Source organism: Hemibagrus wyckioides, linkage group LG11 (genome assembly GCF_019097595.1).
Source record: "Hemibagrus wyckioides isolate EC202008001 linkage group LG11, SWU_Hwy_1.0, whole genome shotgun sequence".
Lineage (NCBI taxonomy): Eukaryota > Metazoa > Chordata > Actinopteri > Siluriformes > Bagridae > Hemibagrus > Hemibagrus wyckioides.
Window position 1 is genome coordinate 26,051,665 of NC_080720.1, and position 26,809 is coordinate 26,078,473.

At 39.0% G+C, this 26,809-nt stretch overlaps 1 protein-coding gene across 1 annotated transcript; it reads right to left on the minus strand.

The window, feature by feature from the left end:
- Positions 1 to 2,001: 2,001 nt before the first annotated feature.
- On the minus strand, positions 2,002 to 23,179 carry mrps9 (mitochondrial ribosomal protein S9). The gene is made up of 11 exons (XM_058404030.1): positions 23,043 to 23,179; positions 21,501 to 21,683; positions 15,013 to 15,075; positions 14,861 to 14,891; positions 14,677 to 14,756; positions 10,042 to 10,127; positions 8,003 to 8,078; positions 7,707 to 7,875; positions 7,384 to 7,492; positions 3,170 to 3,339; positions 2,002 to 2,276 (listed from the first exon to the last, which is right to left on the minus strand). The coding sequence occupies exons 1-11, from the start codon at positions 23,139 to 23,141 to the stop codon at positions 2,185 to 2,187; spliced, it is 1,158 nt and encodes a 385-aa protein (XP_058260013.1). The 5' UTR covers positions 23,142 to 23,179; the 3' UTR covers positions 2,002 to 2,184.
- Positions 23,180 to 26,809: the final 3,630 nt, after the last annotated feature.

The following is a 26,809-nucleotide window of genomic DNA, read 5'->3' on the forward strand; positions in this document are numbered from 1 at the left end:
AAAGAAACATGATGCGTTTAGGAGCCAAAAGAGTCGACTCGTTCTAGTGAGTCAAATGATGTGACTCACAATTCCCATCGCTCCAAGTCATTAAAAGGGTTGAGACTTTTACTCTAAATAATCCAAAAAGAAAAACACCGTTTGTGCATTTACAAACGTAAATTTGTTTGTAAAACATTGTGCCATGTGACTCTTTTTATACAACACGGCTGTTGTATTCTCCATTCTGAGTGATGTAGAGGTGTAGATTAATTTGCTATAAATGCATGGCCCGAACAGTATTTCAATCCGGGAGATATTAATGCACTTTTTCTAATACGCTATCATTTCTATTAGGCGTGTAACAAAATGTCCTGATCTGTATCTGTTTAGTGCAGAAAACATTTATATACATTCCTATTCGTATTAAAACAGGAAGTTGGTTTGGTCTGCACCGGAAGCTGGTTTTTAAAACCTGTGTTTGGGAAACAATGGAAAACGTTGGGAAAGCATGGATGCTGAAAATTGACAATATAGAGGTCTTTCCTTTAGCTGAAGTGAATGTGTAAGCAAGGTAGCTTTAAAACAATGATGAACCAAGTTACAGTTGCCAACAGAAACCATCTAATAATATTTCATCAGATTAACCTCAGTTTTAGGGGCTGTTACATTCTAGTAAGATAAATGGAGAAAACCTCATGGAACAAGCTGACAATCTCTTTATAAAACTGGAAAATGATCTGAAATGCTGCCAGTCAAAATGGGGTCCATTAAACGGTGATTTATAATATACTCCTTTGATTTACTTCAAAGATTTTCTTTTAATGATGATGAGGAGGATAATGTAAAAATCAGCCAGCAGAGATATGTTCATGTTTGTAAAGAATTTGGTAATTACTCTGGAGCTCAGTAAGTGTGGGTGTGTAATAATGCCTGAAGATTAGAAATCTCTGAAAGTCTCTACGCTGCCATATGATTTCATACTAGCCGAGATTTATGAAATATTCAAAACAGCTGTTCTGGTAGCAGCATCCACTGAAAAGCCAGAGGAAAAGAGTAATAATGTCTCTGCTTTTTTCTGTGCCAGAACATTCTTTAGCTAGTTTCAAGTCTTTAGTGTTTTAGTTGTTGTGAGGGATTTTGTTGCAACCTGGCAACCCTCCCCTTAGGTTTTCAACAGCTGTTCTGAATTTGTATTACAAAGCAAAATCCTTGTGATTGTTTCACCCTGCAAGATCGACACCTATTGTGAAAGTTTGGCATGCTTTCTTTAAAACAGCCACAACCATCACCACCACCAAGTACTTAACCTTTTGACCAGATCTCTGTTCATTCTTGTTTTGGATGCATTCAATCCAAATAATGTATTCAAATATTCAGTATGTGTATTTAATATCCATTTACACCCCTAGTCTTTATAGTACGAGCTTACTCATATCTTGTTTCGTGAATGCTCCTCAACATTACATACAACTATAAACGACTAAAAAGTACAAGAAGTTCATCAACAAATAGTTTGTTCTTAAAAAAAAAAAAAAGAATAGTGGTGATGTATAAGAGGAACAAAACATTTTGGGATATGTGGTTACTGGAAACATCATTGTAGCCTTTAGGCCACGTAACACCACTCAGTCACTGATTACTTTTCTGTAACAGCACCTCATCAAGTGTTTTATTCCTTATTTAAGGGCTTTTAGGGTTTCTTTAATGCAGCATACTTACATTATACAAACCTTTATATACACATGGTCAACTCTAGGATCATTAACAATAATTATAAAATTATATATCCTTGGATTTCTAAATTGAGAATAAAATGATCCTTGATGTTATTGCCGAAGACAAAAAGTACATGAAAATTACCACCAAAATGATTGCATATAATTATTAATACATGCAATGCCTATAAACAGGATTTCAGTGAAATTAGTTTTCAGCTTATACATCTTTTAGGTATAAATAAAATGTTCTTTCTGTGCTTTGCTCTGGTTCTTTGCAAAAAAATCAAAATTTCAACACAGCTTAGATGAAAACATTTAGTTTATTGCAATATACATGATTCTTTTTTACAAACAGTACAGACTGTAAGAGACACAGCCAGTGGATTTGAATTCTACGGGGGCTTTAAGATCTTGTGTGTATAAATATGTTTGTGAATAAATGTGAACTAGATGTTGATGTTGGATCCACAGTGCCTGATACCGGTTAGCGCTTTTTCCAGGTGAATTTCTTACGTGCTCCAGCCTGGCCAGGCTTCTTCCTCTCTTTGACCCTGGGGTCAGATGTCAGAAGACCAGCTGAAAACAACACAATAAAAATTGGTTAGGATGTTTTCTATTCTAAATACAGATAAAAAATTGAGTATACATCTCTAACGCTTTTCAAACTGTGCTCATCGTTCTAAATCCTGCCTTTAATCCCCAGGTAGAAAAATGAAACGCAGGATTCTGTTTACATGGTTCAGAATTACCCAGAGGTAACTGTTTTAAGTGTGAAAAGCCCTTATGTGTGTCACAAGAAACAATCTGTCTGTAGCTGGAGAAGAGATTCTGAGAGTGATAGGACCAAAGAGGGGCAAGTGAGAGAGAGCATGACTGTCTTAGGCTGTGTGTTATACATGCCATATAACTGTGTGAATGTGTGTGCAAGTGCCTTTTCTTCTAAAGAATTAACCACTAGAGGGCAGGTTAGAGCTGAACCATCCCTGGATGCTAGGTTTCCATGACAACTTGTGAAATTTCACACCTACTATTCTGGGATGCATTTGTTTTTCAGTATAGAGTGGCATGGAGTCATACAGCAGTCCTGTTAGCGTTTCCTTAAAATCTGTCTTTTGCTGTCAGAAGCTGCATCTCACATTACAAACCATGACCTAAAACCAGGAGCATATTTTAAGCTAGGTTTGTCCATCAGAAGTTTGCTCACATCGAACAATACCATTATAAAAGACAAACTTCAAACCCTTTCTATAGAGTCCCATATGTTCTGTCAATAAACAGTGAGACCTATAAACAATGGAAATGTGACTGTGTTAACATAAAAAAAAGCAATTCATATTCATCCTTTAAGATCCTGAAGCTCAGAAAAGTGTAGAAAAGATTTCACACATGCATGTCTCTGAAGCGGAGACTGTAACTAAAGAGAAATGAGCAGTGTGTGCTTATGAGCTGTATGTGTGTCTCACACTCACCTTGCCTCATGTTCTCTACATCTCCATTAGAAACAAAGCTGAGCAGTGCTCGTGAGATGGCCAGCCTCAGAGCTCCGGCCTGGGACGAGTGACCGCCGCCCTCCACGGTGGCCTCCACATCAAACCTTCCCAGCATGTCCACAAAGTGCAGCGGGAACATCAGCTGTTGTCTACAAGAAACAAATAATATAAATTCTGTCCATTACATTCAATGGCATCTCTCTAGAAAGACAGTGAACAATGAAGATTACATATGATTAATCCAAAAACTTAGGAACAATCTAAAGAATAATCCGATTTTTGGGATTTGAAATGTTCCTCATAAAAGAAAGCCCACCTGGTCTCACTAGATGATAAAAGCAGGCTTAGTATAAAATGTTTAAGGACTAACAGTCCTAATGTAATGCAATGCCTGCATCTGTGTCTGTTTAGTGCTCCAAATATTCATACACTATATTGCCAAAAGTATTCGCTCACCTGCCTTGACTCGCATATGAACTTAAGTGACATCCCATTCCTAATCCATAGGGTTCAATATGACGTCGGTCCACCCTTTGCAGCTATAACAGCTTCAACTCTTCTGGGAAGGCTGTCCACAAGGTTTAGGAGTGTGTTTATGGGAATTTTTGACCATTCTTCCAGAAGCGCATTTGTGAGGTCACACACTGATGTTGGACGAGAAGGCCTGGCTCTCAGTCTCCGCTCTAATTCATCACAAAGGTGTTCTATCGGGTTGAGGTCAGGACTCTGAGCAGGCCAGTCAAGTTCATCCACACCAGACTCTGTCATCCATGTCTTTATGGACCTTGCTTTGTGCACTGGTGCACAGTCATGTTGGAAGAGGAAGGGGCCAGCTCCAAACTGTTCCCACAAAGTTGGGAGCATGGAATTGTCCAAAATGTCTTGGTATGCTGAAGCATTCAGAGTTCCTTTCACTGGAACTAAGGGGCCAAGCCCAGCTCCTGAAAAACAACCCCACACCATAATCCCCCCTCCACCAAACTTTACACTTGGCACAATGCAGTCAGACAAGTACCGTTCTCCTGGCAACCGCCAAACCCAGACGTCCATCAGATTGCCAGATGGAGAAGCGGGATTCGTCACTCCAGAGAACGCGTCTCCACTGCTCTAGAGTCCAGTGGCGGCGTGCTTTACACCACTGCATCCGACGCTTTGCATTGCACTTGGTGATGTATGGCTTGGATGCAGCTGCTCGGCCATGGAAACCCATTCCATGAAGCTCTCTGCGCACTGTTCTTGAGCTAATCTGAAGGCCACATGAAGTTTGGAGGTCTGTAGCGATTGACTCTGCAGAAAGTTGGTGACCTCTTCGCACTATGCGCCTCAGCATCCGCTGACCCCGCTCCGTCAGTTTACGTGGCCTACCACTTTGTGGCTGAGTTGCTGTCGTTCCCAAACACTTCCACGTTCTTATAATACAGCTGACAGTTGACTGTGGAATATTTAGGAGCGAGGAAATTTCACGACTGGATTTGTTGCACAGGCGGCATCCTATCACAGTTCCACGCTGGAATTCACTGAGCTCCTGAGAGCGACCCATTCTTTCACAAATGTTTATAAAAACAGTCTGCATGCCTAGGTGCTTGATTTTATACACCTGTGGCCATGGAAGTGATTGGAACACCTGATTCTGATTATTTGGATGGGTGAGCGAATACTTTTGGCAATATAGTGTATCTGTATCTGGATTTAAACCAGAAGTAGCCTAAAGTGTTTATTATTATTATTATTATTAAATACATCCCATACCACTATGTCTACCACTGTGCCAGAGGTAGAAATGCCAGCACTATCAGCATGGTTTATGAATTCTACAGCAGTGTTTATCTGGAAGTTTATTTCTATTTGTACCTAATAGCAATATTTTCTATAAAAAATTTAGTTGGTTCTCTTTCCCACATCACCACCAAACTAGTTATTAATTTCTGGCAAGCTTTCTTCCTGTTTCTGGAAGAGTAAAGGCTAACGTGTGCTTCTTATGAGAAATCAAGCATCATTTTGCCCTTTTTTTCTGCTGCCCTTTTCCAGATGCATGAGCCCAGGACTGGCTAATGTCTCTGTGACTGACAGGGGAGAGACAGTATGCTGTGCTATCCCTCTCATTCAGAAAGCATGGCCAATTTAGCTTCTAGCAAGGCATCATGGGGATTTGAACTTGTAATAGGCCGAATGCTTTTCCACTGTGCAATGGCCAGTAGTGGCTCATGGGTTAAGGCTCGGGGTTACATATCAGAAGGTCAGGAGTTCGATTCACAGCACTGCCAAGCAGGGTTCTTGAGCAAGGCAATTAACCCTATCTGCTCCAGAGATGATGCATCATTGATGACCCTGTGCTAAGAAGCTGGGATATGTGAAAAATAAATATCACTGTGCTCTAATGTATATATGACATTATTCTTTCTTCAAGCATTCTAAAAGAAACAAACAGCAGGCCTCTTATTCATATCTGTAAGGACACATTATTTGTTCAATCTGTAGTGATATTGGTATTCAGTTACATCCTCATCCCCGACGGTCTTAGATTGTGCCGTACTATAGTGCGATATATTTGTGCTACTGCCAATAATGTATTCGATTTCAATTATTTCAGGCATATCATTGCCATACTGAGATATCGAATGTTTTGTAGAGCTTCTAAGGTTGTGTGTGTAACCCTGGTTCTCTTATTAGAAGAATTTATCTTTCACTGAGCACAGGGTAGAGCAGACTTGGGCTCTGGAGAGTCGCAGTGGGTGATATAAAGGAGGCAGGGCTCAGTGTCATGGATGCTTTGTTATCGTAGGTTCATGCACATAATCTAACCACCTAATTCTCTCCACCTCCATTGTATCAGTGGTTCTCAACTTTTATCCACTCTCCATTTCTAAGTGTTTTCTGGTATGGTGAGAATATTTTGAATTAGGGGTGTCCATCATTCTTGCATTATAGTATATTATACGTGTCACTGATATATGATCCACGACTGCATGCATGTGTACACAAGGTGCTTGTGAGTCGTCTAGTCTGAAGGCAGAGCCCTTAGTGTCTCACACTTGCAAGACCAAGAAAACGTCACCCATCCTCTTTAATGGGTTAGGACTGTGTGATAAGAGCAGGCCCACTACTCACTCAGCTGTGTAATTAACCTTCCTCAAAGACGTACAAAAAGAAGGAAAAATACAATAGCATAGTGAGGAGAAAACTGCTGTGTAGGAATATTTCTTTTTAGTGGCTTTGGCTTTAGCATTCTAAAGAGCATAAAAGCTGGAAAAGACTAGAGAATGCATATTAAAATGTTTTATATTGGGACAACTCCTTAACATTTTATCACAAAGCCATGATTCTGCATAAGAATACTTGTTAAAGAACAACGTGTATAGGACAAATAATCAACCACAGAGTGGAGTCATGTGCAACTACCCTAAAGAATTGTTATTATTATTTCCAATAACGGCACAGTATAAAATGTTTTATTCCATTTATGTCACAGGAATTTTTTCGTTTACTAAAGAATGACACGGCAAACTTTTTATTCGTTCATAGTTACGTTCCCTCACCAGATTCTCTTTTTTCTCTCTTTAATAAGACATAAATGTACAGCTAGTCATGTTACTGAGAACTACAGTGAACTACAGTGAGGACTCTCCTTTAATGCTGAAAGGTCTCTGTAATGAAAACTTAATATATAACAATTCTTATGTTTGCTTATTTGCAGCATCTCTGTCTAAATCGTTACTATAGAAATGGCAACATAATAAACATATTAGAAAGAGTGCATTAATAAAAGCGTGAAAAAAATCAATGAAAACATTGCTTTGCAGTCAGCACTACTGTCAGAGCTGCTGTTATAGAAAACAGATCACTACCTGATCAATTATAATTGACAATTCAAAATTAATGTTCAGACTAGAGCCTAGAAGTTTATGTTCTGTTTTGTTTTATCTGAGGGCCCTCCCCAAGGCAGGCTTCAGTCAGACACTCTGTTTCTGTTACTCTACTCTGTGACAATTGAATCTGGTACTAGTTGCATTCAGAGTATGATTTTGTGTGTGTTATAATACATACATACATAAAAATTATAACTGTATTTAGTGTTGGACCTGAAGCAATACATCTACCTCCAGCTCACATTACTAACCTGTACACCACACATCTAGGCTAAAGCCCAGTCTTTGTAGGGACGGACATACACACACACACACACACACACACACCTGTCCTGAAGAATGGGGAAATGCTGCACATAGCTCCTGCCATTGATTGTGATACAGCCTGAGCCTCGATCTCTGAGTGTGACGCTGGCGTTGGATGTTTTTCTCCTTCCTGTGGCAGAGTGAAAGAGCAGTGATAGAGTGTGAGAGAGAGTAGAGCCTTTCATGATAAGATCACTGGAATATAGAGTTTTAGTGCAGGTGTAAAAAAAAATACTCCTTTTTTAACCCAACTGGAGAGTAGAACTTTAATGGCTGTAGTGATGGTAAAAAGGATTCATGCAACAGTCCTGACAATAAAAACAACAACAAGTGTGTGTGTGTACCATCAGCCTGACTGAAGGCCACTCCATCTTCACTGTGTTGTAGTGCAGGTATCTCTTGCTTGCTGGACTGAACTTCCAGTTTCCGGCGGAAACGCTGCACAAACTCTTCCTCCATAGAGCCGTAGGGCATGGACAAGAGCCTCTCCATCAGCTGCAGGAACCGAGTATACTGCACACACACACTTCCATCAAACTTGAATTGAACTTTTCAAACAGTGCCCTCTTGTGTTCTCTTTAGGAAGTGTACCAGATGAGTAAACGCTTATAATACGGTATGATGGATGTTTAGCACTTACATCATGATCAGAGATATTCTCTACCAGTAACTGCTCCAGCTCCTCCTTCAACAGCCACCGGCTACCACTCAGAGAGCTGAGAACACACACAGTTTTAATGTAAACACTCGAAGTACAAATAATATCAAACAGATCTAACTATATTACCTTTTCCACTCTTCTGCATGTCGCTGCATGACTAGTGTATCACTGAACCATCAAATCTGGGTAATAAGTAGTTTATTTACTTAAAATCATCACTGTGTAGTGGATGAACTGTTTCTGTCGAGTCTAATCCTTGTATTGACATTCTCACCCACCCGAAGAACTGTTCCTCTTGTTCTTCCGTACATACCACACCGATTTATGAGCATCACATTCATTTCAAGTGTATTGTTGACCATCATACTATTTCTCCCATAGCTCTAACTATTCACTTTATTAGGAACACCTGCAGACCATGCAGGTATCTAAACAGCCAATCAGGTGGCATCAGCAAAGTGTAAAAATATAACAATATAAAAAATAAATAAAACAGATACAAGTCAAGAGCTTCTGTTACTGTTCACATCAAACATGAGAATGAAGAAGAAGTGAAGTGTGAGCTCTGCATTGTGTGGAAAAAGTAAAAAACATGAATGAGCAACAGTTCTGTGGATGGAAGAGGTCTGATGACAGAGGTCAGAGGAAAAGGAGTCAGGAACGATATAATAACTTATATAATCACTCTTTACAGATGTGGTGAGCAGAAAAGCATCACAGCATGCACAAAACATACACACAAAACTGAATGGGAAAAATCCAGGTTATGCATTTTTTTTATTCTTCAAATGTCTGATGAATCTGTGCTCATGAGAGCCTCAGAATCCTGTTCTTGGCTGATAGCAATGGAACCTGATGTGGTTTTCTTTTGTTGTAGCTCATCCTCCTCAAGGTTTGAGGTGTTGTGCTTTTCTGCTGCAAAGACTACTTATTTGAGTTCTTATAGACTTCCTGTCAGCTCAGACCAGTTAATCCATCTCCTCCAGGTGTCCCAAATATCATGGATGGTTAGTGTGGATGTAATTGTTCATTTTGTTCCTACTGAAAAGCAGCCAGGGTTTCAGGTAACTGTAGCACCTGTCATCAAGCCCCCAGTAATGAACCTGAAAACATTTCTCAACCGAAATTCCTTTTTTTCTAGCATATAGTTCAACCAGAAGACTCGGACTCTACTGAAAGTCTCCAACACGCTGACTGTCCAGAATTCACATGTATAAAAATAATAATAAACACTATCACGAATACTACTTTACTTTAACATGGCTTTATTCATCTGGCTCAATGTGTGTTAGAAAGCTGATGATAATAAAATGATAGAGAGATATAGAATTGTAGAATGGTGATAGAATATACAGAAGGATCATAAAACAGTGTACCAAAGTAAGATAAGAGACTCTCACAATCTCTTTTCTTTTTTGATTTTGTGTACTTTTTGAAATGTTTTTAAGTCTCGAGTATGTTCACACAAGCAACATTTAAATGAGAAGTATACATGCTGTTTAAGTTATTTTGACCATCTTGACAAATTAATTTTAAAAACCTCTCTTGCAGCCTTCAAAACTGGTAGGATGTTTTAAACACATAGAAACAGTGCTTGCCAGTGTGCTGAAATTAATACAGTCTGACTGACAGGGATGTTTTGGTACTGATACAGTATGCCATCTATGTTGCTTTTGAACCTCCAGATAACCAAAAGATTCCTCTTATATGAACATTATCATAATGTTCAAATGTTACAGTAGTCCTAAATCACAAATCTAGCGTTTGGGGTCACATAAAATGTCCATTTGGGGTTGTGTGCCCAAAAAGCGTTGGGAATCACCGGTCTACAGAACTGTGTATATATTTAAGCTGAGATGTCAAAGTAATGTCATTAGAATTGTGAGAATTCAGTCTCAGTGACATCTAGTGTGGTTTTTCCCCCAGATGTGTACATTAGAGCAGAGGTTACAAAACATCAAAAGTTTTATTCCCCCAAAACTCTATATATCATTAGAATGTCTGAATGGAGTACTCACATCTGTTTGGTGTCTTGACTAAAAAGTCCTTTACTTCTCAACTTGTCTTGATATTTTTCGATCGCCAACACTTTCCCGAACATATCCTGGAATCAATAAGGATTTCAAAAGCACATGAACCGTCAAAAGGACTAAACAGAGTGATTTTTTTTATGTCTAATATTTCACAAAAAGGTCAAAATACAAAAGTGAGACACAGCTGCAGAAAAAATGCACTTGTTTATAGAGTTCAAGTGGAAATGGACCCTTTAGCAAGAGCGAACAAAAAAAATGTAGTCGGGAATTTCTTGAAAGGGAAAAAAAAAAAAACATGAATTTTAAAATCCCCCCTCTTTTTAGACAAAACACACACATACAAAACACAGAAACACACATACAGGGATCTCCATTATGAAGGCAGATCCCATCTCCGTCTCTTCAGCCCTGGCTGGATTTAATTGTGTGTGGGGGGAAATTGAATTGGGGAGCACTTGGGCCGTAACCCCTTTCTCTCTCATCCCACACACACACACACACACACACACACACACACACACACACACACACACACACACACACACACACACACAGAGCTTCCCTCCTCCCGGCAGGAGGAGCTGCCATGCAGAGCCGGATGGCGTCCTCGGGCATTCTTGTCTAAATTGGCATCGCGCCCACGAGCCTGGAGTGCCCGTCAGGCGTCATGGCGATGAAGCGAAGCAGGGCAGGGTGTGTGTGTGTGTGTGCGTGTATGCGCGCACACGCGCATGCAGCTCACGTCGGCCCTTTCCCCTCGGCCGCGCGAGAATTCATTTCCCCCCGCAATTATTCCGCAGCTGTTTGTTTAATTCCATCCTGATAGAGTGCGTCTAATCCACCGGCGCTCGCCAAAAAAGCAAACATCGGGCAAAAACCAATTTTCAGTGCAAAAAAAGAGAGAGAGGAGTAATAGAAAAGAAATAGACAGAGAGAGAGAGAGAGAGAGAGAGAGAGAGAGGGTGTAAGATGAGTGGAATGCACATTACACATTTGTAAAAAGCTGGCCATAAAAAGAAGTCGGAGAAATTCAACCAAGAAAAGGAAAAGGAGAGTTAGACAGAATCAAGGCCACTTTGCTTTGGGGGTTGGGGTGGGGTGTTAGGGGTAATGATAACGCACTAGATTTGATATAAGCTGTGAGCTTTTCAAATTCAATACATCAGACCAACATTGTACAGCATGGCAATGTCTACAAGGTAGATTTTAAAGCAGCTCTTTGGGGGGAAAAAATAAAAAAAATAAATAAAAACAGCTGCAATAAAACAAAAATATCTTTGTGCATTAAAAACTATGGTATAAAAGAGAATTCTAATATGACCAGCAATCTAAGAACAAGGCCTGTATTGTGCAAGTGTAGGTCTTACAACAAATCATGTGGAAAACAGTGAATACTATTCCATGTACGTTAATATGATCATGATCAGGCCAGGTAAACAGTATAAGAATAACTCTAGATTAAAGCTGCTCCTCAGATGGATTTTAGCGCCTGGATTTTAGTCTAATAATCAGGTTATTTAGTGCAGTAACAAAAATAAAAAGACAGACAGGGTTACAGGTGCACAGTAACAGCAGACGTCCATTTTACATACATCATTTATTCTGAATGTAATTAGATTACTGTCCACCTCGTGTAGGTTTTCTAATTAATCATATTCATTTTAAATTATTGCAATAATCTGATTTTTGTTGCAGTTATCAGATTAATGTGTGCATGCAAATGTACTCAGTGATTTTGTTTTAGTTAAATTTACAGATCATCTTTGTGTAAAAAGCTCCTGTCTCCTGTATACTACACCATAATTTCAGTATACTTTCTAATATTTTTTTTAATTTGCTGTAGGGATAAAAAGCTTTCTCTGTAGTAGTGTACAGACGCAGTATTACAAACTGGGATTTAAAATGAAAAACGTGTATATGGTACGCCTGTGCGATCGCGTTCGTGTGCATGGTCGTGTGCATCTGAGTTCTTTCCCTTTTCCCTCTTCTCCCAGTAAAATATTGCTCTCTGCTGGCTGGGGAGCTGTACGTTATTTTCTGATTTGACATACCTATTTAAATGAACAGCAGGGGTCTCGGCTACTGCCGGGCAAAAGGGGAGAGGCTCGGGGGCTCGGGCAAGTCGAGGACAATGCCACATTAATCAACACGCGCACGCAGATCTGCGCTGCTATGGCGTCACGTCTTAGCCCAAGGTCGAGTCTGGAGATAAATGGCAGAGGAGAAACGAGAAAGGAGAAGGAGCAGGAGAAACGTGGAAAAAAAAAAAAGAAACTTTGAAAAGGAATTAGCTGAGGTGACAAAGAGCTGGTTACAGTGCAGGGATGTCTCTGGGGTTCGTTTCCCAAATCCTCAATGCACAGCTGTACCTCTCTAACACACACACACACACACACACACACACACGTCTGAAATAGCACAAAGCCCAGGCATGCCTAGTGAAGTGTGTGCTGCTCCCTGCTGTAAATGTGATTCGGGAAGGCGAGACGGAAAAAAAAAAGCGTTACAGTGAACAAACCTGGCTTCTCTTTTTAACCACATCTCTCTCCCTCTCTCTCTCTCTCTCTCCCTCTTCCAACAGATAAACTTCCAGCAAAACTGTAGTGTGCGTTTAAAAAACAATTCAATTTAATTTCATACCAAAATATACTGACAAGGATTATTTGACTCCATTCAGCTTCTAACAGGTTTATTAAAACAAATATCTAAAAATATGATCATGATCTGTCAGAAAATGACATTTATCACAATCTTGATATCATATCGTTAAATTGTCCAGGCCTATAGAAATCTGAAGCAAGAAAAGAAAAAAAAAAAAAGTCCTGTTCCCTGTCCACATCCTGATGTCCCTATCTACGTCTGTGTGCTTTTCTGTTACACAGAGCCTATTTAAACATCTTCATTTCAACAACAAAACTGAAGAGAATACTCTTGGGTCACAAGACAAACACAAAGCAGAGAGAGAGAGAAAGAGAGGCAGTGTGAGGAAGACGGTGGAGGACGGAGAGAAAGAAAAACAGAAAGGGACACGGAGACCAAAACGAGTCATCATTTCAAAAATATTAACCTTGAGGTCGCCGGAGACGTGAATGGGGTCACAGGACATATTTACTACTCTTTATTTCTAATGTCGATCTATGCCTTTTGAATATTTAGGGAATATTTAATAATAATTTGAATTGTCTGATTATCATTATTATTAAAATTTCATCAGCCTTCATTCAGGTTTGAGTTCCACTTAAATAACGACTGGCTTTTACACCGGACCACAGCAGTGTTGTGTCTAACACGCTGTCATGTTAATCAAAGCCTTTATAGTGGACACAGTGCTCAGTGCGGCTATTAAAAATGAAAAAAGATTTTTTTTTTTTTTTTTTGAGTGAGACATGCGATATTCATGATACCTTATGCAGTGTATGACTACACTGTAACTTGGACATAGGTTTTGTGCAACTCTTAAAATGGGCTCACTGGCCAAAAGAATTAAAGCAGTCCTAGTCTCTTTATACTGCACATTTACAAACGTGAGTCAATATTTGGGCAGTATACTGGTAGAGACAGTGTCTCCTCCAATAGTATTGGAATGTCAAGGTTGGTTTTGTTTCCGCTATACATTGAAGACATTTCGGTTTTAGATCAAAAGATTAATAAGAAATTACATATTACATCCAGATGTGTTAAACAACTTTTTAAAGTGAACAAAAGTATAGGAACACTTAATATTTGGAGGGATATTTCTTGCTTACAATAACTGCATCAAGATGGCCATCCACTAACATCACCAAACTGTTGTATTCTTCTGTTATGATGCTTTCCCAGGATTGTATCACAGCTTCTTCCAGTTGTTGTTTGTTTGGGGAGTTTCTCCTTTCCAGTCTCCTCTTTAGGAGGTAAAATGCTGTCCAGTTGGGTTAAGGTCTAGTGATTGACTTGGTCAGTCTAAAACCTTCACTTGATGAAGCCTGTGTGTTGGTGGTGTATTTTGTCTCACAACAGTGATCTAGTGGAACCTTTTGCTTCACATATTATGCTTATTTAACCACATCAACACTGCATAAAGCTATACTGTTCAGCCTAAAACATTCTGGCCAAGACTTACTGAAAGATTATTTCAGTTGTATGAAGAAAGCTTGCAGTTGGGTGATATTAATTTGCAATTGCAAGATAAATTTTTAGCTTTCATATACATTACACATTCTACATAGGTCCTAATACTGCTAATACAAACCCTAGGAAACGGAGAGAAATGAATTTAACCTAAAATGATGAAAAACCAACAAACATTGAGGCAAAAGTCTGGTGTCTATTAATTTTGATGCAAAGGTTCAGTCTATTGGCTCACAAAGGCAAGGTTCATGAGTTGATAGGTCAAAATTCACCTAGATATAGTCAGTGTGAACTGAAAGCGACTGCTACTAGAAGTAATTACGTATCTTTTATACAGACATCTCTTGTATTGCCCTATCAAAGGATTACAAAGACTAAATGCTACACCTAAACCTCCTGCCCCTCTGCAAAAGACTCCAGTAACTTTTAAAATGGACAGACCGAGTCAGAAAGATAGAGACTATAGAGAGTAAGACAAAGAGATACAGGAAGACAGACTGACACTGTACTTACATGCATGAGGGAGTAGTAGGCTTGCTTCCCAGTGTAGAAAAGATAGTGGAAAGGGCGGCCGTCTGCGCCCCACTGCACCGCTGCACAAAAACACACAATTTGACACAATTTATAATTAAAGTGTTGTGTTAATTCTCAGTTATCACAAAAAAACAACAAACAAACAAAAGACTTATTTACATACCAGCCTGCTTCGGGAATATCAGATCTGGGTGCTGAAATACAAATATTAAAAAAATATGAAACTACATGTGTGTGTGTTGTTACTAACTCCAACACAGTAAGAGATTAGATAAGTGGATATGAAATAGCCTTAGATAGAGAGTTAAATCATACCTTCATTATAGGTCGAGCTCTCTTTTCAAACAGACCAGAGGGGAAGAGATATGCTATACACCTCTGCAAAGAGAAAAAATAAACAAATGGGAATTACTATAACATTATTAATTCAATTTCTCGCTGCTCTATTTGCACATTCCCAGTAGAAGGCACCAGGATATCACAGTGATATCATGCTCAAGTCAAGTCAAGTCAAAAGGCTTTTACTGTTTTTTATATATATATATATATATATATATATATGTGATGCAGTACACAGTGAAATGAAACAATGTTCCTCCAGGACCCTGGTGCTGAATAAAACACCGAGCTACAAAAGGCAACACAGAGCTAAGGGCTTCAATTTTCCTTTTAGGATAATTTGTTATTGTCATCTTTAACATATTTAAGAATGATCATTCCACTATATGAGACATCTTCATTCTGGGAAGCTGGAACATTATAGTTGTGTACTCTTAATGTGTTGCAAATCAGCCACGATAACTGCACATAGCTGAATACTGTTATATACTGTGTGATCGTGATTATCAGCACCAGGGCAGTGTTAACATCATTACCCTTCAGAAAAACAACAAACAAAAAAACGGCCATTTGTGAGAAAAAAAAAAAAAAGGAAAACAATGGAGGAAAAAAAGGTGAAAAGGAGCGAGATGAAGTGAGATGACAGCAGATGCAGTGGGAAAGGACACGCAGTCATGCATCACACTGTCAAAATGGGAAAATTAGAGGGAGTGTGGTGAAGTGAGTGCAAGCAAAGAAACAAGAGCAAGAAGCAAGCGGGAAGACAGAGGGAGGATGAGAGAAGGGGACGGATGCAGGATGCAGTGACAGATGAAGGCAGCACCTGTTAATACCTTGAAATGCAATATGGTGCAACTCCCAGAGGGAGGTGTAGCCTCATCACGCTGTTCTGCAAAACACTGCTGCCTAAACTTCGTACAAGGTGGCCAAACTTTGTCTGATGTTGTGGTGATGAAGAACAGACTTAACCGCAACTCCATGCCCACACTCAAACTTCCCCTTTTAGAACTTTGTCAGGGTTTTGCATTCATTCCATTTATTATACAGTATATTCCTTAAGGGCTGTGGCCAAAAAAAATGACACAGGAAGCAATGATAACTGTTTTTGGCTGTTGGGGTTGGTTCCTGTTCCAAAGAGTGCAAGTGCTTCCAATAAATGCTGTCCGTTTGGGCAATCTAGGCTCTTAAAGGGAACGCCAAACTGGCAGTCAGCTAAATGTTCTATGGACATTGTCACAATGTGACACATTTTTAAGGAAACCTAGATGTGGACACAGATCGCTAATGGAGAAGTCAGAACCAACAGTGGCAAGATACAACTCTGCAACATGACATGACTTCACAGGAGCTTAAAAAGGAATCCAATCTTTTGTAAGTAACACCAGATAGTGGGATAAGGAATCATTACACGATAAAGTCAAACAGTACAAAGTGTGTTGATGGGACATACATCATGACTATCACAGTATTTATGACTAGAATCTTTGACACGAGATTATCCACCTTGGACAGGGTGAGAATATGGCATAACTGTTGTATGCATATGTAGAATAACTGTTTCTTTAAGGTATCCAACGTGTGAACATCTCCAGCAACAGAACCACAAGCAACACGAGCTCAGAAACTCTGAGCAGAAGAAAGTATCAGGATGAATCAGGGAGATCTGGAGGGCGAGTGAAGCCACAGCAGTAGAAGTGTGTCCGGATATCAAGTCTTGAACACACATATTAGTTTTGCGCTGCATAACTCCGCACTGTACTGTACTTCACTCAGCATTTGTAAGCGTTTACACGTCCAGAGGCTCCAGAAATTGTCATCTGTGATGTCTTCTGTGTAGACCCCAAGTCCTAATCGCAATGCGACTTTTAACCAATTTAGTTTTAGTTTAAATGTAAATTACAGCTACATTCTGAGAGATAGTAATACTGAACTTGATGTAAAATGTGTGTTTTTAGTGTTGTAAATCATAATCACTGCCGTCACTTGCAAAAACTCAGTCCCATCCCTACATGCATGTGGAAACAAAATGATGTGTAGATGCAAGTTAAAAAAAAATAAAAGGGGGGTAAAATCTAAAACAAAATATAATAAAATGTTGCTGTGACTTCACAATCTTAGCACTGGCTCACTGCCACATCTGCTTTCACGGCAGAAGCGATCGCACATCTCAGTTATCGCTTAATGGATGTAAACGAGCTGGCGCGAGTGTGCCAATGAAATGAAAAGTTCAACAGTGCAGCTCTGCATGTTGGAACCCATAAGCGTCAGTGCTGCTTTTAGCGCAGTTGTCACCAGTCTTGGCATCACGTTCTGAAGTCTTCCACCCCACCTGACGGGATCGGAAACACGGAGCGAGACCGAAGACACCGTTCAAGACCGTATCTGTGCGTGACGGTGAAGGGAAGGCAGGTGAAGAGAAGGTGAATTACTTCCTGCTGGCACAGCTGTCCCACACCTCTGCTGCGCTCGCAGGAACATCGTGTCGTCCAGAGCTGGCAACCTGTTCGGTGCCCCGCCTCGTTGCCCGGCAGTCCAAACCATTCCCCGCTCGTCTGGCAGAGGCTTGGTGGGTGTCACTGCCTCTTAGCCACGCTGGCACTGAGGACTCAATTCATTAACGATGGTGGAGGATTGGGGATAAATGCAAATTGGGCACATTTGGTGTGATGAATCAATTACGGTCCAGAGAAAGGACGAGAGAGAAGCATTAAAGTATCTTTGAACATCGCCGTCTTCCCGTGACCGCCAGAGAGGCTTTAAATTGGCGTCTTCCCAAAAGCAAAGCTTTGGGCATCATGGCAGGTTTGGACCCAGATCCCAAATGAAACCGTAGCCAAACTCGATGGCCAGTGTTTATGTAAAAGTCTGATTTTAGAAACTTTCTGAAGCAACAGTAACACAGACTAACAGAAATTCACCTCAGACACAGACAAATAATCCATTCTATGAAATGATTAACAATTTTCTTGATAACCTTATTGTTCTGACATCTGGCTGTAACACAAACTATAGGTACTAGTTTTATTATTCTAGCTCTAATATGTTATTGTTCCTATAGGACAGCTCATACACAGGAACTTGTATGGCAGACATGCAACATAATCTAAACCCAATAATTGCTGTTGTTTAACAAAGAAAAACAATATAATTATTGATGTGGAGAAGCTTTCTGTTAGGAGATGTTTAACCCGGAGTCTCGGGTGTTTTATCCCTTATGTATTCAACATGCAAATTATAATGAAAAAAATTTCACTACATTTAAATTATATTCTTAAGGCAAGATGTTCACAAACGTTTCACAATGTTTCAGCACAGTTTTTTTTAAAACATAATCTAACTGTACTACTGTTAGGAATATTATTTCAACAAGTATACAATAACAAGTGGGGTATTCACTGAATTTCCAGAACTTTCCATACTAAACCATGTCCCCACAGCTGCCGATAGTCTGTTTCTGGCTAGAATTGGAATATTTATTAAGCATATACTTATAAAAAGCTAAAATTTACCCATGATATGACTATCGAGTTTTACCCTGTGCAACTGATTTGTTCATTTCTGGTGGCTGTTTAAACTAATTATGCACTTTGAGACTCTCTGGCATTAGTGTATTATTTTTTTACTATTTTTACTGGACAGAACCAATACTGCACTTTATGGGAAGATGATGAATAATCATCCTTCAGGATACAGGACCAGTTTCTTCATTCTTTACCTGAACGGAAACACATTTCAAAGTTTGTTTTAATGAACAGGTCTAGCAAAGTACACAAAATGGCCTACGATGGGAACCGCTCCAAAAAACCAGAAATAAACGGCCAAAAAGCCTCATTTTATGCAGAGAGGGTTGGCGTCGCCTTCAGCAGATGTACTCCAAAGGCCACTAGCTCTAGCTTTTAACTAATCACAGTTTTGAATGTGACAAAAGCTTGCAATTAGCTTCTGCCGTTTTAACCTGTTTAATGCGTTGAGTTGTGCCGTTTGAGAGAAAGAAACACGCGACTGGACGGAGTAGGAGTGTTGATCTTCTAAATATTCAGCATTTTATGTACATCTTTAATGGTCTCTCTCTGTTATAGACTCATAAAACCATAACAAATTTTCTGCCTCTCGCAGGCTTGACAGCCATTTGTTAGCGCTTTTGCATATTTTGGTGAGGTATATAACCTTAATTATATATAATCAGAATTATACTGCTGAATTCTCAGTTCTCTTTTATGGCAACATTATTACGAAGGTGAAATTAGTTGACAAAACATGGTGCATTGGATGATAAAACAAGTCGCATCATCACAAGGGTTGTGAATTGTAATTCCTGACCTCTGACCAGGAAAAAGTAAAGAAAACTCGGAAATCCTACTCAGAAACCCGGGAGGTTCTTCTCAACTCTGGGGTTCTCAGAATCAGCAGTAACCAAAGCAAAACTTACATTTAAATGGTTTATGCTGTACATTTATTATCTAACTATTTGCATGATCAATTATCCAACATTAAGACATATTAAGCTGTTAAATCTATAAAACTGATCACTGTTTTGAGAAGGAAATTGTACTCATCACTCATTACAGATGAGCACAGCTGGCTGACTTGTTACTAGCAAAAGACAACACGGAGGCATTTGTGGTTTTTCCCTCCACATGGCAGCTCTATTGCCTGGAGACTGAAAATGGCCTTAACCCTGGGCTTGACGGCCCATTTCTGAGGCAAGTCAAATGCAGCATCTGTAGATTTTCTCTTCCCCCTTTCCTACTGACACATTGCATCAACTGCAGCAGATTTTAAGTAGCGTTTCAGTATTGTGTGAAGTGAGCCTGAACACTAAGGCAGATCACAGCGCTGTGGGTCCGCTATGATTTTCAAACTAGTGTAAAAATCTAGAGCAGTGGGTACTACAGACCGTTTCAGTCTTACTTTTAGAAGTTGTTGTGCGCTAAAGGAAACGTGGCAGTGACTTGTATTTGACGTGTGCGGACACAGAAGATCTGCGTTTTGTAGTTTCTATGTTTCTCAGTAACAAGCTGCTTTGTGAAGGAACCACTTCATATTATGAAGTTATAATGTAAGTGATAAGTGGAACTAACATTTTCCCACCACATTAAATATAAGTAAAGATAGAACAAAAGTAATGTTCATTAATAAATAAAACAACTCAACATCAATGGCACCAACTGACCAGTTTTAGTCCTTCTTGTTGTAATGTGTGTGCATCAAATACATTAAAATACTTCCAACAGGAAGGAAGATATTAAAGAAAAACAATCTTAGACATCTGACCTTGCTGTGACATTGACCCTGATTGGAAAAATCGCAAAATCAATTAATTACATTCATCCAATTGGTCTTGAAATATCACAATAATGAGAGTCTCAGCTGGACGCATGGATGGACAACCTGAAAACATAATGCCTCCCCCATCCACTATAGATGGTATAATTGTTGTTGGTAGAAGAGGAATAAAAGACTCTGGGATATGCAGTTCTAGGAAAGTAATCAACTTCAGCTTGGTACCAGCCACACAATGTGTTTCATTCCTTACATAAGATACAAAATATACTGTGTAATAGAAATGAAGTCAACTCATACCAAAGTTGATTCGTTTTTAATTTTTTATTCCCCCATCCCATATTATACAGCTATGTTTCTGGTCAGGAATTATTGGGACAGTTTCGTGTCAGACCCCTAGGGGGTCCTGGCATTAAGTTAATTTATTACTGGGTTATTCCTACGTGAGTGGTGCCATGCCCCTTCCTAATGCGTGTTCCCGCTTTCTCACCTGTCCCTTGTTTTCCTTTGATTTGCTGCTCTATATGTGTTTCGCCTGCTGTCTTGGTCAGTGCCAGCCATTATGCTTATATATGCTGTAAGGCTGGATGCTGTGTTATCTAGGATTTTATGTTAGAGTCATGTTTTGTTGAGGTTATTTGAGTTTCTTAGTCATAGTTATTATTTATTTCTGTTACATTTAATGTAATTTTGTTAGTTTTATTTAGATAAATAAAAGCAGTACATCAACTGGATCCCTGCATTTGGGTCTAATCAGCTACTGTGGACAATCGAGCTTAGGGCAGATATCCGGGTTTGATCCCCGCCATTGGCAGTGTCCATCCTGCTCATTACAGCTTACAAACTAACTAACATTTAATCTGAGAGCAATTCAGACACTAAAGATACACATTATTTAAACTTGATCCTAAAGCAATTGGTTCATTTTTATTCAAATTGTTTACTCAAAACGTGAGTTGTCATAATAATTCCCAAATATTAAAGTCAGATATTGCAGTGAATTGTACCGATTATAGATACATCATCAGGTGTGGTGTTAAAATGCCATTTACGCATGCATCAGCTCCAGTCTGATGTCTAGATATTATAAGCATCAGATTTATGGTTTATATGTGGTGTTAAACTCTCTGCTCATGTTGTGAGCACAACACATATATCTAAAGCAAAAATGTGCGTCTTACGTCTATGTCCTCCTGCGTGAACGTCTCGGGATCTTCTCCCATCATGTTTGCCAGGTGCCGTTTGCCGATATTAAACTCATCTATTTGTTTCTTAATGTACTCCTCTGAGAACTTTTCAGGCCCAGCTGCCGCCAGGTTCTTCCTCCATGCAGCTGAGGACACACAGATCTGCCTGCTGATTACCTACAGAGATAAAAAAAAACAAAAAGCCATTAAACAGTAGCTGTAAAAGATCAGTACAGTATTTATTAACAAGATATTACTCAAAAAAAAAAAAAATACATGTGGCTGTGTTTCACAAATTTACATTTGCCATTTATAGTCCTCCAACACTGGATGTATATAGTATGGATTTTTTTTTTTTTTTAAACCCCAAACATCCTCTTTTCTTTGGGATTCAAACTCGTGATCTCTTGGTAAAACGGAGAACACTTTCCATTTTCAGAGTAAAAATTAGCTAGATAGTTATGTTTAAAGTGAAAAGGTTTTCTCCATTTTAATGGAATGCTCCATTTTCCTGAACATCTCCAGGGATGTTAGACACAACTAGCCTTCTATATAGATGATCTAATCTATTTTAAAATATAGTGTGGGGAACAAAACGCTCATTTCTGATGCTACATACCAGGGTTTTTTTGTTTTTTTTGCACAGATTAGGGCAAGTAGAGGGGTCAAATCACTCATTGTCCCTCAAAGAGACACTACCGAGTTCATCAATAATGGATGATTCAAACACCACAACAAGGATAAATCAGCTTACTATTATCTACCATTCACTAGCTTCCCACTATACTATAGAATAAATAAATTTGTTTAGCAAGGGAGAAAAAAAAAACAGCTAAAACACCCACAGTCTTCCAAACCTTTTCCTCTTATAGTGTAATACTGGACTTTCTGGACAGTCTCTCTCACATTTGTTATGTTTACACTCTTACTCTCTCTTCTGGCTGGCTGTGGCTCCTGACAGTCATCCTGTAGCCAGACTTCGATTGTGCTTGAAGTTTGGCCATTATATTTGATGCATCTACATTGCATACAGTGCTGACTGTATTAGATTATTAGATAATATTATGGCAGACTCACAGCATCTCATGAACACATCATACTAGAATTTTTTTCACCCACTGTCTCAATAACTATATATATAATAAATAATAATAATAATAATAATAATAATAATAATATATTATTTATATAATACTGAAATGCTAATGAAATAACTGAATTATTATGGTATATGTACTTAAATACAAACCTTTTGTCACTCAAAAGACTTTATTAAAAAATGAGCTTTGTCACCGAGAGTTAGCACAGCACAAGGGCAACACGGGCTGTGTCCAAAACCATACATTGCAGCACTAACTAGGACGGCAGAGTGTAGTGCAGTGTCTCACTATTCTAGCACACTATCTAGTACTGAAATATGTGCTTTAGGATGTGACCTGTCATCTGCAAACAGCGCCGCTAAGTCTTACAGCAAGCGATAAGCCAAAACAAATCTAGCTTTTAAAATTTATATAAAACAAAAGAAGCGCTTTTTACCTGTCGGTTCATGTTTGACGAAGAAATAAACGAGGTCCAATTGCATTTGCCACATTTTAATAAAATGTTCCGCACGGCTCTACCACTGGACGCAGCCATGTTGGATTGCAAAGCGCACGCTTTCACAGGAAATAGCCTCTTCGTTTTAGTGGTTACGTCACTTCCGTTTTTCGATGGTAGTTGTTTTAGTCTAGTTTTGTGTTTGCAGGATTAAGCATGCCATTTTTATTTCTTTAATTAGTTTGAATTTGCATTTCAAATTTTTATTTTTTTTATTTCATTTTTATTTATGAAATTTGTTTGTCTTAAAATGACGCCTGCAGTGTTATGTTTAATTTTTAATAAGTTCAATTGAATTAATTTGTAAAAAGCTTTTTGACATTGTCTCAAAGCTGCTTTAAGAAGTATAGAAATATTACTGCAAAGGCTGCACGTTTTATACATTTTTGGGGCACTTGAATTGATTAATCTCGGCATTTGTGATTTTATTGTTGTTGTTTTCTACAATAATCTGTACGTCTGCTAAAAAATAGAAATGCAACGGTTTTCTAATTTTTGAAGCCAGCGACCCTTCTAACTACAAAATATATTCACAGACCCAGTAGTATAGAATTATACACATAATTCAGTTGTAAAAATCAGCAGTTTGAGCAACAGTAGCTCATCTGTTGGATCGGATCATACGGGCCAGCCTTCGCTCCCTACGTGAATCAGTGAGCCTTGGCCACCTTTGACCCTGTCTCCGTTTCACCACTGTTCCTTCCTTGGACCACTTTTGATAGATACTGACCACTGCACACCGGGAACACCCCACAAGAGCTGCAGTTTTGGAGATGCTCTGATCCAGTCTTCTAGCCATCACAATTTGGCCCTTGTCAAACTCACTCAAATCCGTACACTTGCCCATTTTTCCTGCTTCTAACACATCGACTTTGAGGACAAAATGTTTACTTGCTCCCTGATATATCCCAGCCACTAACAGGTGCCATGATGAGGAGATAATCAGTGTTATTCACTTTATCTGTCAGTGCTCATAATGTTATGGCTGATCGGTGTATACCTCAGCACTACTGAATTGTTGGATCTGATTGGTCAGCAGGTTGATTCATTTTTGGAATTAATCAGCTGACAACAGTGCTGGAGATTTGCATGGCATTTACTCTACATAATCTCCGCATAAAGTTTAATAATAAATGGGTTTTTTAAAAAGTGCTTTCATTTAACAAAATAACATTTAACACTTAAATAATTGATTATGCTGATTTCTGTAACATTTTTTGAAAAGAGTTTTGAAAAAACCTTAAATTTTCCAACACTGCAAAGTTTTTTAGGATGGATGGTATTGTATTTTGTTTTCGGTTTCATCATAAGTTGCATTTAATGTCCTCTTAACTTCAAGAGGATGTGAGGGAAATACTGCTTATAGTAAGGTAAGTGCAAATTAATAAAACTATACTAAATACTATACTAAATAGATAAAAAAAAATGTACAAGTTAGTACTTCAGGTTGGTATCAGTGTGCCACTTTGCATCAGGCTGCATCACACCAAAAAGTATACAAAAATACCTCACTGTTAATCATTTTCCTATAACAACGCCCTATATCATGTTTCATTCTTTACATATTAAACACATAAAAACAAGTTTTCTTCATTCTTTGGAGTCACAGTGTTGATGTGGACAAGTAATAATGTAACTCCAAACTGATCGTAGTTTGATGATGTATCCAAAGTAAGTTTTGAAAGCAGTTCTGTGTTTGCGCCTGAAATTCTATTTTTCTTCACTACTTAGCTATTTATTAGCAACAGCAATCACAAGGCTGTGATCCATAGGCATGTGCTGTGTTACAGATCAATGCTCTGCCATCACATGTACCACCGTGATGGAGCTGGAGCTTGTGCTGAGACATATTCATCAAACCGAATGGCTGCTTGCCTCTGGCTCGTGCTAGACCACGTGCGACGCTCGTCAGTGCCATGATGAACTGTGTTTGTGCTCAGACTTTAGCTACAAGCACGTCGTGGCTCTCAAAGACAAATAGACCTGACCTCTGGTCTCTAATTCACTGTAGGGGGTTAAGGGGGCTAGGCATAAATCATACATTAGCTAAGACCTAGCTGAGATAACACAGGACTAGCTGGCATGGCGTTTGTATTTTGTGTGGCTCGAGAAATGTTACCTTTAGGTCTCTTGGGTAAACTGTGAAACTATACACCTGTGTTAGAGCTGAACATTTTCCAGAAGTCCTCCATGTTTGTTTTGAGGTTTAAAGGAATTTGTTTCTATTTAAAAAAAAAAGGAAGAAAAAAGGTTCCAGAGTGTAGAATAAAGTATGAATTCAGCCACTGACTGTTCACTTAATGAAATGAAAAGTAATTATGTGCTTGTGAGGTACACAAAAAAAAGAGGTAGTACCAGATTACTGAAACTATGAGTTCTGCTCAATTCGCTTTATTTCGTCACACTCCCATGCCAGTTTGATTTTTTAGGATTAAAAATTAGTATTGCAGACGTCTATGGCTTGGTTGTCTTCTCTGAGGATTAATCAGCATTCTCCTTCGCTCAAGGAATTTTGGAAACGTGGGCTCAGTCCAGTAAGCAAGTCATTAATACTTGAAAGGCAAAGGAAGCGTGTCTGTTTGGAGAACATGAGTGGAATGCCAGAATCCGTGGAATGAATTGTGGTTAGCGTTGCCATTTGTGAAGCATTTGAATATTAAAAAAGAAAAAAAAAAACGAACGAACAAAGTCAGAGTGAGAGAGATCTGCTGAGCCTTTAGTGGTTGTGGTTCAGAGCTTATTGTAATCACAATTTTCACAGTGCTTTACAGCGATTTCCTAATATCCTTACTGGCTCGTGCCAGGATAAGCGCATCTCACCGTCTCGCCTTAAAGCTGTTATACTACTTAGCTCTGCTGAGTTATGGCCAACACAATCACAATCACAGGGCAGCATGCTCAGAGCTGCTTTTCCGCTAGCATTTTTCCACCATTCATGCGCAATTCAGCCCTAAAAAACCATCTCAATAACAAAAAATACTGAGCTTTAGCCAAGAACTCGAGTGAACTAACGTGAACCAGATTTGGCTGCATCAGGATAAAGGCATAGCAGTGGATTAATTGATTACACTACCATTAATCTTAAGCTTTTATACATGAAACACATCCATAAACAGATGTGATTGTCGAGGGAAATTAAGTTGGATATCAAGGGATTGGTTGAATCAGTTGGTATAGTTTATGAGCAAAGTTTGTGAATACTGAGAACCTCATGTGAAGGACACATATACCACAGTTCTCCTGAATACTCGATTCTGATTGGTTTATTAGTGAATTCTCTCTAACAGCAAGTAGCTTGGCTGTATCGATTATTCATAATACTGTCTTAATATGTAATGGTTTCTATAAGAAGAACGTACACAGGGACTTGAATGGAGGACGCTGATGTGAACTGAAGGTGTTTCCCAAATCGCACTCGTGAGTGCACTATTCTTTGGCGTTTTGTAGTACTGAATTTTGAATACTGAAAATTCTATCAGGAGGATGTGCACTTCAAGTACCTGGATGAACAAAGTGTGGAATGTTGAACACTTCATGTCCTCAACAGTCACAGCTTTGCTATGGAGCAGAAGAGGGGCGGGGCTACCAGGTGCTGATGCTAGAATTTTTTGTTTCCCAGATGGCCGACGACACGCCGGTGAACAAGACATCTTACAAATGTCTCTTAAATGATCCCACGTTGTGTGATGCATTTTCACCTAAAAATT